Source organism: Manis javanica, chromosome 8 (assembly GCF_040802235.1).
Source record: "Manis javanica isolate MJ-LG chromosome 8, MJ_LKY, whole genome shotgun sequence".
Taxonomy (NCBI): domain Eukaryota; kingdom Metazoa; phylum Chordata; class Mammalia; order Pholidota; family Manidae; genus Manis; species Manis javanica.
In genome coordinates this window covers 92,315,479-92,329,015 of record NC_133163.1, presented here as the reverse complement: position 1 = coordinate 92,329,015, position 13,537 = coordinate 92,315,479, and the positions used below count along the sequence as shown (strand labels likewise).

At 46.5% G+C, this 13,537-nt stretch overlaps 1 protein-coding gene across 2 annotated transcripts in view; it reads left to right on the top strand.

Moving 5' to 3' along the window:
• Window positions 1-13,064, top strand: part of VPS39 (VPS39 subunit of HOPS complex) — a 61,170-nt gene extending 48,106 nt beyond the window's left edge. For both annotated transcript variants that reach the window (XM_017669099.3, XM_017669108.3), the window contains 13 exons: window positions 1,561-1,704; window positions 2,165-2,306; window positions 2,445-2,531; window positions 2,868-2,941; window positions 3,276-3,374; window positions 3,974-4,091; window positions 4,576-4,704; window positions 5,357-5,459; window positions 5,693-5,738; window positions 6,978-7,127; window positions 7,282-7,416; window positions 7,675-7,766; window positions 11,051-13,064. In XM_017669099.3, coding sequence (XP_017524588.1) covers window positions 1,561-1,704; window positions 2,165-2,306; window positions 2,445-2,531; window positions 2,868-2,941; window positions 3,276-3,374; window positions 3,974-4,091; window positions 4,576-4,704; window positions 5,357-5,459; window positions 5,693-5,738; window positions 6,978-7,127; window positions 7,282-7,416; window positions 7,675-7,766; window positions 11,051-11,126 — 1,395 coding nt within the window. In that variant the 3' untranslated portion in view covers window positions 11,127-13,064. The remainder of the gene's footprint in view (window positions 1-1,560; window positions 1,705-2,164; window positions 2,307-2,444; window positions 2,532-2,867; window positions 2,942-3,275; window positions 3,375-3,973; window positions 4,092-4,575; window positions 4,705-5,356; window positions 5,460-5,692; window positions 5,739-6,977; window positions 7,128-7,281; window positions 7,417-7,674; window positions 7,767-11,050) is intronic.
• The last annotated feature ends 473 nt before the right edge of the window (window positions 13,065-13,537 follow it).

Below are 13,537 nucleotides of genomic sequence, written 5' to 3'. Positions count from 1 at the left end.
TTTTCAAGTCAACACTAAAACTAGTATCTCTGTTGAAGCCTCTTAACCCCAAATTTCTGTCACAGAAGGCTATGTTAATTTCCTTTGCACCCACTCATAGTGAACTAAGTATATTTTTTCCCCTTAAGTATTCTGCAGACTTTTATAAGGGGTCCTCTGGATAGGCACCGAGAAGTGCTGCTAGGAAAATTGTACGATGGCTTCCCACTCCCTGCTTCTAGGTCAGTGAGTGTCCTACGGGTCTGACCAAGCATGAACAGCTTTGGTGCTTCCTTGACACTGGGCTCTGGTGGTAACCTTGTGGCTGGCAGCCTGTAAGGAGCTCACAAACTTACTTCCATGGTCCACATGCCAAGTGAAAAAAACTTCTGGGGCAAATTGTCTCCCAAGCCTGTGGCATTAAAGAAGACCCTCCATTGCCACTGTCTTAGCTTTAGGACTCTAAGCATATATTCTTCCCTGACCTTCTCCACTGACATGTGGAATGTGTGAAGTTACCTGACACTGGTATTGTGCCAGAGAGATGGTAGAGCATATAAGACCATGGCCATTGCGAGATACAAAATAATACAGATTGGATGATTCCATTTATATGAAGCTCTAGACTAGGTAAAAACTAATCTCTAGTGCTAGAAATCAGATCAGTGGGGTAAGGGGTACAAGAACTAGGGAACTTTATGGGATGATAGAAATATTCTGTTCCTTGATTGGGGTGGTGATTACATGCATGTACATATCTGTCAAAAATGCATCTAATAGTGTACTTTAAAAGGGCACATTTTATTGTATGTAACTCACACCTCAATGAAGTTGATTTAAAAAAAAAAAGAACAGGGGCTTTGGAATAAGACCATAATTTGAAACCTGCCTCTGCCAATTATGAGATATCTAACAACTGTGCCTTGGATTCTTGTAAAATGAAGATAATAATACTTGCACTTGCTTTAGGTTTAAAAGAGGTTAATATACAAAGTGCTTGCAAATACTTAGTAAATAATTACTATGTGTGGCAAATACTTAGTGAATAATTGCTATCTATCTGTGGCAATTTGGCAGTCATCTATTTTGATCCCTGGTAAAAATCCTATGCTAACAACGAAGCAAAACTGAAGGAACAAAATGGCAGCAGACTCACAGACTCCAAGAAGGGACTAGCGGTTACCAAAGGGGAGGGTGGGTGGAGAGGGAGAGAGAAGAAGATTGAGGAGTATTACGATTAGTACACATGGTATGTGGGGGATCATGGGGAAGACAGTGTAGCACAGAGAAGACAAGTAGTGACTCAGGCATCTTACTACACTGATGGGCAGTGACTTCAGTGGGGTATGAGGGAGGACTTGATAATATGGGTGAATATAGTAACCACATTATTTTTCATGTGAAACCTTCATAAGAGTGTATATCAATGATAACTTAATAAAAAAAACTGTATACTAATGGGAGATCAGGGTGAATAGGTGTGAGCTGATTTGTAGGTATTTGGAATTCCCTGGTAGCTCAGCTCAGGTAATAAAGGAAGATTTAGTTCTGGCCTTGAACCCATATTTTTGGCCTTTGCAGAAACGAAGTCAATTGGTAAAGAAGCTAAATGACTCTGATCACCAGTCTAGCACCTCCCCGCTCATGGAAGGCACTCCCACCATCAAATCCAAGAAGAAACTGTTGCAAATCATTGACACCACTCTGCTCAAGTGCTACCTCCATGTGAGTTCTTCAAGCACTCGGGCACCCACAATCCCCAAGTCCCCTGAAACTGGACAGGTGCCACCTTGGAGTACCTTCCACCAGTAAGAGTGAATCTTTGATTATGGGAACCACCTAGTCTTTGCCTGACACTTGTGAACAGCTTGGAATTAAGAGGAAAGCAAGGTATTGACCCAGAATCTTACAGTGGGCTGGTCCTCTCTGATAATATTGGGATTAATGCTACAAGGTGAACAGGGGCAGTATTTCCTCAAAGAAAATGTCCACAAAAAACAAGAAAACATGTTGTGTGAAAGAGCATAATGTTATAAAAGCCACTACCTGTAGTCCCAAAAAGGGGTTGTTTACCTTCTCTTGCTTGGGTTGCATCCCTAGCCTTTCAGCCTGAAGCATGCCTGGGCGAGGTCAGAGTAGGGCTCCCCAGGAAGCAGTTTCTGCTGAAGTGCCACTTCCTCTGCAGACGAATGTGGCCCTGGTGGCCCCCTTGCTGCGCCTGGAGAACAATCACTGCCACATCGAAGAGAGCGAGCACGTGCTGAAGAAGGCCCACAAGTACAGTGAGCTAATAATCCTGTATGAGAAGAAGGGGCTCCACGAGAAAGGTGACCAGAGGAGGGGCTCTCTGATCTGAGTGGGGCTCCTGTATATTGACAGGGGAAACCTGCTTGGGTGTGATAAGTCCCCTTGGGGGTGCGCCTCCCAAAGAGGCTCATGACCTTGTTCTTGGGCTTCCCGGCCAGCTCTGCAGGTACTGGTGGACCAGTCCAAGAAAGCAAACTCTCCTCTGAAGGGCCATGAGCGGACGGTGCAATATCTGCAACATCTGGGTGTGTCCAGCATTCAAGAGGGGAGTGGGGAAGGGGTTGTGTTCACATGGACCCAGTCCCCCTCCTTTCTGATTCTTGCTGGGCAGTCCCCTCTCTCCTTTGGGCTCACATGACTTTGACGGCCTCCAGCTGGGGTAAAAGTCCCTAGTGGTAGAACCATGACAGCCTTTTGGTATATAGCCTGCCCAGGACAGCCAGACAGTCCTGAGTGACTAGCACTTAGATGGAGCTCTCTTACCTGAGAGTAAATTCTGGGCAACCTGTGCACTGGCCTTCCCAGTCCTGTGGGCAGTTCAGTGGACTTTACCTGCTGACAAGTCTGTCTTTTCTTTCTAGGCACAGAAAACCTGCATTTGATTTTTTCCTACTCGGTGTGGGTGCTGAGAGACTTCCCAGAGGATGGCCTGAAGGTAGGTCATGGGAGTCCCCTGAATTTATCTGGAACCATAGGTGGTCCTGATTCTACTTAGGATGGTGATATTGGAGGGGGAGGAAAGATTCCTCCAATTTATCTGCTGTTCAGAAGAGTAGATGGGGAAACCTGCAACAGCAATGTAGTGTAGAGGAAAGGGCCTTGCACAGACATCAGGAGGCCTGAGACCTAGCCTGCCACTCACTAGCTCACTACAGCACACCCTTTCCTCACCAAGTCTGAACACCTGATCTCTCCCTGCATGTGCATGTGCATTTGGCAGCATCGCAGTGAGATGGTTCTGCTGCTTGAACTCAGGTTTCTTCTGACAGATATTTACTGAAGACCTCCCGGAGGTGGAGTCTCTGCCGCGAGACCGAGTGCTTGGCTTCTTAATAGAGAATTTTAAGGGTCTGGCTATTCCTTATCTGGTAAGATATTTTTCTGGTCTGAACTAAAAATCTTTAAACCGCATGGATCAGTTATTAGACAATTCAGATTGGGGTTTGTGCCACTGGGAGATTGGCAGAAATATGAGGAGGAGGATTTTTTTCAACATCCTCTGAAACAGAAAGAGATCCCAGTAGATGAAGCTGTCAGTGTTAACTTTTTGATGTAAATCTTGTAAATCTAAGTGCAGAGGGAAAAATGAGAGTGATGTTCAAGAAAAACATTTCAAAGCCACATTTGTACAGCCACACTCATCTGTGGCCACAAGACAACCAAACTGGTTTAAGCACCATTTAAGTTTAAATTAACTATTTAGCTTTAACTACATGTGCTGGTGTGAGAGTCTAGAGGATAATAGGACAAAATTAATAAAGAGCTTAGATTGGAAATCAAGAAAACAATTCCTGATGTTACTGGGTTATATTGCAAAATTTCCCAGTGATTTTAGAAGAGCTATATCTTGCTAATCTTTGCAGATTACTTAGGGAACAATCTGGATGGGACCTTTAGGGCCTTAACCATGTGAGGGAGACTGGGTCACAGCATAGACAGTACCAGGCCAACCCGTGTCTCCCCTCAGGAACATATCATCCACGTTTGGGAGGAGACAGGCTCTCGGTTCCACAACTGCCTAATCCAGCTGTACTGTGAGAAGGTGCAAGGTCTGATGAAGGAGTATCTGCTGTCCTTCCCTGAAGGTACCAGTTCTCACAGAAAGCCAGGTGGCCTCCAGCCTCGGAGGCGAGCTGGGACCCAGGGGTGCCGTGCGTGATGTAGGGAAGCTGTCTTCACCCTCCTTTGAGGACCCAGATGGGTGGGAAGCTCCTCAGAGTAGTCACGGCAGCTAAGTGGACTCAGGAGCTCTTGTCTGGTTCTGGGCATCCTTGCATATCATGCGTGGGCACAGCGAGGAACACATCTGCCTGCAGTTGACAGCTGTGCTGATAAGAAACATGTTTGCTACCAGAGTGTTTCTCTGTGCAGCTTGCTTTTTACCTCCAGCTGATGTTTGGGAGCCCTGTAGGGATCATAAACTAGGAAAAGTCATACTGGAAACTACCACAGAGCTCTTCTCTTTCTGATTATTGTGGTGACGTCATTGAACCTCCTCCCTTCATTTTTCTTGACCCCACATGGCTGCCCAACAGTGTCATTTCACGTTGAGCTTGTTTTCCTTTAAAGGCAAAACTCCAGTCCCTGCTGGAGAGGAGAAAGGTGAGCTGGGAGAATACCGACAGAAGCTCCTTATGTTCTTGGAGATTTCCGGCTACTATGATCCAGCCCGGCTCATCTGTGACTTTCCTTTTGATGGTGAGTGTCTGGCTCATAGTGAGAAACCACTTCAGCTGACAGTAATGCAAAACCTGATCTTTCCCTTTTCCCACTTCCCCAGCCTTCCAGAAAGTTGGGCCTGGGAAAAACTGCAGGTTTCAGGCCAGTGCTCCTGTTCTGACCCAGCTAAAGACTCACTTCCCTACTAGGACTGAATGGAGTCCCTTTTTTGGTGTAAACCACATGCTAATTGATAGCCAGGTTAAAACCTGTTCATTGCTTCAGTACATGTTCTTGGCCAAATTCATTGTTTAGTAGTATTTATAGCACATCATAGTTTTTGTCTGAGAAAGATGCACATCTGTCTGGTGTGTAAGCTCTGGGAGAGCAGTTTGCTTACCTTAGCTGAACATCAGGCCACACTGTAGGTGCGTACCATGCACTTGGCTACTCAGTGAGCATTTCTACCCAGTTAATAAATGGTCACCAAAAAGATGGGTTAAATAACCTCCTAAAATAGCTCCCTCTACCCTTGTTTAAATTTTTGTAATTTTATCCTTGAAAATATCCAAAGTAGTAAAATACTTTCTCCCAATTAATTTTGCCCCAATATCCATTCCTATAATAGCTAAGGAATATAAGTAATTACATAATTGTAGAGATAGTTACTTATCTTCCTTTTTCCTCACAGGCCTCTTGGAAGAACGTGCTCTCCTGCTGGGACGCATGGGGAAACATGAGCAAGCTCTCTTCATCTATGTCCACATCCTGAAGGATACAAGGATGGCTGAGGAGTATGTTGACCCTGTCATCCCACCTCCCAGTGGGTCTACAAGCAGGCCTCCCAGACAGGAGAGGCGTGAGAGGCCTAGAAAGCCACCTCCCCTCCACTCTGCTGCAGGAGTGACAAGCCCTCCTGTCCTGACCCCTGATTTTGGTGTTCGTTAGGCTGCTCACATGGCAGCATCCACGACCTTTCTCTAGATGTGGCCCCCCTGGTCTCGTCTCACCACTTTTTCCCTTGCAGGTACTGCCACAAGCATTATGACCAAAGCAAAGATGGCTACAAAGATGTAAGTTGTGACCCAGGAAGCATACTGCACTCGGCTGTCCCTCTTAGCACACCTAACCCCTCTGCTTTGGCCACAGGTACCACTGGTATGAATTGCTGAGATAAGACAGGCCATGTATCAAGGCACTGTTCAGTTTTGCCTGTGCATGTTGAGGCAGACAAAAGCCTGTTTATTGCTTGGCAGGGAGCCATATATCCTGGTTGCTTGGGATCCTTCCAGCTTAGATCTGCTGTCATTGGTGTGACTACACCCTGCCCTTTACTCTGGAGAGACTTGTATAGTAAATGATGTGGTCAGCCTATTGGGAAGGAAGAGCTGGTCGTTCTGAAAAGGTGCACATATGTGCTTTGTCAGAATGCATATGGATTTGTCAATGTCTGGAGACATTTTTGATTGTCATCACTGGGGGTGTGGGTGCTGCTGGAATCTAAGCAGGGGAGGCCAGAGTTGCTACCAAACAGCACTAGGACAGCTCTGGTGGAGAGTTATCCAGCCCAAAATGTTGGGTGCTGAAGTTGAGACCCTGTGGTAGTGTAGGTATAAGTAGAAAAGGCAGCATCTCCTTTGGGTTAATCCACTTGCCAAAATGTGACAGGGTCTCAGCCTCAAAGCCAAAGAAAGTAGGAGATCTTTTGAGTTATTTTGCGGTGTTGGCATTTTGTCAACAGTACCGTTGTTCCTTGGTTAGGGGTGCTGAGCCCCACCCAGTGCAGTAAAAAATCTGCAGGTTACTTTTGACTCCCCAGAAACTTAACTCATAACCTACTATTGACCAGAAGCCTTACCAGAACAAATAGTCGATCAACACGTTTAGCATGTTATGTGTATTATATACTGTCTTCTAACAAGAAAGTAGGCTAGAAAAAGAAAATGCTTTTTCAGATTGTTGCAAATCTCCAAAAAGATTTTCCAATATATTTATTGAAAATTATCTGTATTGTAAGTGGAGCTGTGTAGTTCAAACCTGTGTTGTTCAAGGGTTAACTGTATTATGCTAAACAAATAAAAGGCATATGATTTTTTTCTCTCAGAGAAAACACAACCCTTAATTTTTAACATCTTCACTGGGTTGTTTGACTTTACCAAAATCTTTTAAAAGGTGAAAATGGTTGAGTCGTAAGTGCTTCTTGGTGGCTGTTACTGTAGACCGACTGCTCTTATGTTTAGGTGTGGCCCTTCTGGGGGGTTCTGGGAGGCTTGCTGCCAGCCTGACGCATGCCTTGTACCTGTATGAGATAGGTGTATCTGTCCCTGCTCCGGATGTACCTGTCACCTCCCAGTGTTCATTGCCTGGGGCCAATAAAACTGGAACTGCTGGAGCCACAAGCCAATCTCCAGGCCGCCCTGCAGGTCCTCGAGCTGCACCATAGCAAGCTGGATACCACCAAGGTCAGGAGTGCTTCTTGGAAAGACGGAGAAGTGCACTTGTGGGGAGCACTGAAGGAGCAGAGGGATGGAGAAAGGGACTGAGGCCTGGAGCCCTGACATTTCCTCAGTCTCCTTTTCCACCTCACCTAGTTCCCATCTCTGTTCCTATCCCTAGGCCATCAACCTTCTGCCAGCAAACACTCAAATTAATGACATACGCATCTTTCTGGAAAAAGTCTTGGAAGAAAATGCACAAAAGAAACGGTTCAATCAAGTGCTCAAGAACCTTCTCCATGCAGAATTCCTGAGGGTATGAACCTATGCTCTTGGGCAGAGTTGCAATTTTTAGTGTGAGAGAGCTACCACATATACCCTATAGACAAAGGCAGAGCTCTGTGTTCCCTTAACACTATAGCACAAGCTGATCTAGTAACCAACTGACATTTGATTGCAAGTGTTTCAATTAGAGGCATCTTTGCAAGCTGGGACATGAGACAATGCCAGCCTCTGCCTTCTGTTCTGTGTGCTGGATGGTGGGACTTCTCCCCCAACCTCTCTGCTCTCCCAGGTCCAGGAAGAGCGGATTTTACATCAGCAGGTGAAGTGCATCATCACGGAGGAGAAGGTGTGCATGGTGTGTAAGAAGAAGATTGGGAACAGGTGAGCTCCCTCTGCAGTGTGCAGCTCAGCTCTGATGTGGGTCATGCTTAGGAGGGATTTCTGCTCTTTCACCAAAGAGGGAACTATGGCTGCTAAGTATCTAGGCCATGGTCTTGAGCCTCCAGAGAGCAATCGTGTTTTCTTTTTGGGGGTGGGTTTTGAGAATTTAGACTTGAAATACATGGCATGGGAGCTCTTGACTTCTTGCACATGAAGCCCTTCCCCTCTGGGAGCATGAAATTGTGACGTGGCCAGTGAGTTGTATGTGGGCAGAAAGTCTTATTTTTGAAGAATGTGTCTCTGAAAGAAGAAAAAGATCTTTCAACCTGCTACCTTTTGACCTGAGTAAAATCCTAGGCCGGCACCATTTCGTTGTTTTTTTTTTAATTAATTAATTTATTTTGTTGTCATCAATCTACAATTACATGAAGAATATTATGTTTACTAGGGTCCCCCCTTCAAATCCCCCCCACAAACCCCATTACAGTACTGTCCATCAGCGTAGTAAGATGCTGTAGAATCACTACTTGTCTTCTCTGTGTTGCACAGCCCTCCCCATGCCCCCCCCCCACATTATGCATGCTAATCATAATGTCCCCTTTCTTTTTCCCCACCCTTATCCCTCCCTTCCCTCCCTTTCTCCCCAGTCCCTTTCCCTTTGGTAACTGTTAGTCCATTCTTAGGTTCTATGATGATGCTGCTGTTTTGTTCCTTCAGTCTTTCTTTGTTCCTATAGTCTTTGGGTTTGAGGTGAGTCTCTTGTAAGCAGCATAGAGATGGGTCTTGCTTTTTTATCCATTCTATTATTCTGTGTCTTTTGATTGGTGCATTCAGTCCATTTACATTTAGGGTGATTATTGAAAGATATGTACTTATTGCCATTGCAGGCTTTAGATTCATGGTTGCCAAAGGTTCAAGGTTAGCTTCTTTAATATCTTACTGTCTAACTTAACTCACTTATTGAGCTATTTTAAACAGTCTGGTCATTCTTTATTTTTCTCCCTTCTTACTCCTCCTCCTCCGTTCTTTATATGTTGGTTGTTTTATTCTGTGCTCCTTTGTGCTTCCTTTAACTGCTTTTGTGGGTAGTTGATTTTATTTTTTGCCTTTAGTTAGTATTTGGTTGGTCTGCTTTCTTTGCTGTGATTTTATTTTCTCTGGTGACATCTATTTAGTCTTAGAAGTGCTCCCATCTAGAGCAGTCTCTCTAAAATACCCTGTAGAGGTGGTTTGTGGGAGGCAAATTCCCTCAACTTTTGCTTGTCTGGGAATTGTTTAATCCCTCCTGCATATTTAAATGATAGTCGTGCTGGATACAGTATCCTTGGTTCAAGGCCCTTCTCTTTCATTGCATTAAATATATCATGCCATTCTCTTCTGGCCTGTAAGGTTTCTGTTGAGAAGTCTGATGATAGCCTAATGGGTTTTCCTTTGTAGGTGACCTTTTTCCTCTCTTTAGTTGCATTTAAAACTCTGTCCTTGTCCTTGATCTTTGCCATTTTAATTATTATGTGTCTTGGTGTTGTCCTCCTTGGGTCCTTTCTGTTGGGAGTTCTGTACACTTCCATGGTCTGATCGATTATTTCCTCCCCCAGTTTGGGGAAGTTTTCAGCAATTATTTCTTCAAATACTCTTTCTATTCCTTTTTCTCTCTCTTCTTCTTCTGGTACCCCTATAATGCAGATACTGTTCCTTTTGGATTGGTCACACAGTTCTCTTAATATTGTTTCATTCCTGGAGATCCTTTTATCTCTCTCTGCATCAGCTTCTATGCGTTCCTGTTCTCTGGTTTCTATTCCATCAATGGCCTCTTGCCTCTTATCCATTCTGTTTATAAATCCTTCCAGACGTTGTTTCATTTCTGTAATCTCCCTCCGGACTTCATCCCTTAGTTCTTGCATATTTCTCTGCAGCTCCATCAGCATGGTTATGAGCTTAATTTTTAATTCTTTTTCAGGAAGACTGGTTAGGTCTATCTCTTCTCAGGGTTTGCCTCTGTGATCTTGGTCTGTATCAATTTCTTCTGCCTTTTCATGGTGATAGATATATTTGTGGGGAGCTGGCACGTGTGTTGGGTAAGAGAAAGTCCCTTCTTGCCAGTTTGTGGCCTTCCTCTCCTGGGAGAACAGTGGCCTCTAGCGGCTTGTGCTGGGCAGCTGCGTGCAGACGGGGCTTCTGATCTTGCCTGGCCGCTATGGAGTTTATTTAGCTCTGCAGTTGCTGTGGGCATGGTCTGCCTCAGGCTGCTGCTCCAATATGGCTGAGCCGCGTCAGAGGGGAAACAGGCGGGAGGCTGTTTATCGCGGTGAGGGGCCTCCAAGCTGCGCTGCGGGGGTTTGGGGGCCCAGAGTTCCCCGGGATTCACAGCTGTTGGGCTGTGTCCCGTGGCACTTCCGTCCAGCTGTGAGGTCCCTGTCCCTTTAAGACTTTCAAAAAGCACTTGCTTTTCTTTGTCCCGGGTGCGCCGGTTGCAGGGACCCACTCACAGGTCTTACTGTCCTGTTTCCCTAGTTTCCAGCACCCCACGCACGCACTGTGTGTCTACGCTCCTGTGCAGATGACTGGGGCTGAATGATTAGCAGTCCTGGGATTCCTCTCCCTCCCAGCTTCAACCCCTCTCCTGCCAGGAGCTGGGGTGAGGGGCCTCGGGTCCCGCCGGGCCGCAGCTTGTATCTTACCCCCTTCACGAGGCACTGGGTTCTCGCAGGTGTGGATGTGGTCTGGCTGTTGTCCTGTGTCTTCTGGTCTCTCTTTTAGGATTAGTTGTATTTGTTGTATTTTCAAAAATACATATGGTTTTGGGAGGAGATTTCTGCTGCTCTACTCACGCCGCCATCTTGGTTCTCTCCACCATTTTGTTTTAAGGCACATACTCTAGTCATTCCCCTCTCCTCCGAAGGAGTATGATTTGTCCTTTTTCTTCTATAGCTGAAGAATCCTTTTCTTTAGGAAGCCCTCCTTACTGTCCCTTGTTAGAATTAGCATGAAGCATGTTCTGATGCGCATCGGCAGCTCTCAGCCAGGGCTGAGCCTGGCCAGTGTGCTGGCCCCCCGCACCCCTTTCCCATGCACTTCACATTGATGGCTTAATAAGAAATACCACCATGCACTCTGCATGCAACTCATTCTGTTTATTTGACAGAGATGGTGGTGTCTGTGTAAATCCAGAGACCCCAGGGGCAGTCTATTTCTCTGGTTTGGGGGGCTGCCTTTGGGATGCTCACCTGGGTGAGGTGTCTCTCTCAGAGGGGTCCTCAACCTGGAGTCATTTTACTTCCCTACAGTGCATTTGCAAGATACCCCAATGGCGTGGTCGTGCACTACTTCTGTTCCAAAGGAGTAAACCCGGCTGACACCTGAGCCCAGCATGCCAAGGATTCAGCAGAACGACAGCCTGGCTATCAAACAGGAAGGAGCACTGGCCTCAGTAACTGGGCAGCTGCTACCACCAGGTGTCTCCCCATTTCGACACTACTGGCTACTTTGCACCCTGGAACATCTTTGAATTCATCAGACTTGTGGTCTGGTGTTTTGCCAGCTTTTCAAGAAACAGAGATTAGTTACACCTTACATACCATTATGTTGCAGGCAATTCTAGAGAATTTAATACCTGCCTGGACAGGAGTTGGTGGGAAAGGGCACTGTCTTCCCTTTGCATACCAATCACTTGAGTAAGGAAACTGTCCTGAGTGTTCGTAACCTCAGGTTGTTTATTCACAGTTTTCTGTTAAGACACATGCTGGACTTAAGGGGCCACCAGCATGGCTGCCTGGAGCCCCGTGAGGGGTTTGGTGCTAGGGCTCCCCCAGCCACGAAGGCCAAACGCTCTTTCTCTGGATAATGAGTCATTTCTCCGTCATCACTGTGCCCCGTGCCCCCCACCCCAGTAATCTCCCTGCTTGTCCCTTTATTTTTCAGTCTCTATTTCTTTCTATTTATCTTCTTTGTTTCTCAAGAACCACCTCACCCTGGCTTTCTCACCCATTTTCCTGGCACTGGGAATAACTAATACTTAAAGCAAGGTAAAATGAGAAACAAGGGGAAGTCTCAGTGTGTAGGAATACATTGATAAGTGATTGCCAGATATGTTGTAAATAGATCCTCCTTGGACTGTAAGCTCTAGGCCCAGAAGCTTAGCCTCAGTGTCCTTCTCTGTCCCCTTGGGCCAAGTATAATGGGAGCTCTAAGGACAGACTGCACTAGGCACATGACCTTGTAGGCAGATGTCCACAGGGCTCCCGCTCCCAGTCACCCACCAGCCACCCAGAGCATGTCGGTGTAGCCTCTGTCTGGAAAGCTGTGTGCTTTGGGCTCCCTTCTTTTTCCAGCTGGTTTTACCCGCTTACCTCACAGCTTGCCTGGGCCATCGGTCTCCAGTTTTGTTTTGCAGAGGCTGGAGGACTGTCCTGGGGTGTTGTGTTGGAGGTGGGTGGATCTCTGCTACACACAGGGACCAGTCAAATCAGGAACTGACAGGTACATGCTGTCAGGCCTGCTCAGGTGGTGCCAGAGGACAGCCAAGTGTGCTGCAGGAGGCTGGAGCAGCCTGTGGGGTTAGGAATACATCACCGCCACCATTCATCGAGCACTTGTGGACACCCTGTAGGCAGAGGACACAGGACGAGCCACCCTCGGGGTTTTGTAGACAAAACAGTCCTATTGCCCCAGTGTCTTTAATGGTAGTGAGGGTGGGTGACAGTGCCCAACACTGACACTGCTTTATGGCCTGGCCAGGACATGCTGTGATCCCTTTAAAACCACAGCACCACACTGTTTTGGCCTGAGTTGTGGTAGACGAGGCTCCTGTGAGCCATACTGTCCATGGATGGTCTGAGGGACAGTGTGTGGTCATCAGCATTCACAGACACATGGGGATCTCCTGTACTTAACAAGAGCTACATCCGGCTGGCCACGCCCACTCATGAGAGGCTCTGCTGCCCTTGGCCCTGTTTGCCAGCTCAGAGGAACTTCCTTTGGGAGCAGCAGTAAAGTCGTTGGGCCAGCCCTCTGCTGTACAGCAGAAACTTGCCCCACCACACAAAGCCTGCCTTCCTGGCCTGCCGTGTTTATATCTTCCATTCCCACTACCTGTGTGGCACATGTGTTTGAAGCAATAGAATAAAAAATGTGTGTTTTCTCCCTTCTGGAAAACGTGAACAACCCAGTTTTCCCCAACTCCATTCTTCTTTCCCTGGACTCTCTCTGCCCCGCATGGAGGTATGGAGAAAGCTCCAGGTGAAAGGTCTGTAGTGAGGACTGATGAGGATCTCATAATAAACACCATAAAGTAAGAAACTATGCCTATTTGGATCTCTTTCTCCCTCTTCCTGTGGGATTTGATGAAAATAACAGTGAGACAATAAGAATTTAGCTAAGAATTGAGAATAAGCCAATTAGTGACTAAGAAAAAAAAAAAACAATGTTAACATCTCTGTCATGTATGCTTCTATCTATGCCATCCAGCTCAGCTAGTATGGCTGGTGGCTGATGTAGTAACAGCCCAGCTACAGAACAATTCCAGCATCACCGGGTTACACTGGACACGCTGGAACTCTAGCTAATCCAAACTGTTTCCCCTTTCACTTCACGTATTAAGTGAAGTGAAGCTCATAATGCCTGGGAGGGTCATGAGCGGTATGGGATTGGTGGGACCGAGGGACCCAGGGATGTCCCTCAAGAAGTGGAGAAGTGTTGGTCTGCTTTGGCCATCTTCAAGAAGGTGATTTGGGCCTTCTGTGCCCCCCTTTTAAACTACCCATTGTTCTGACTTT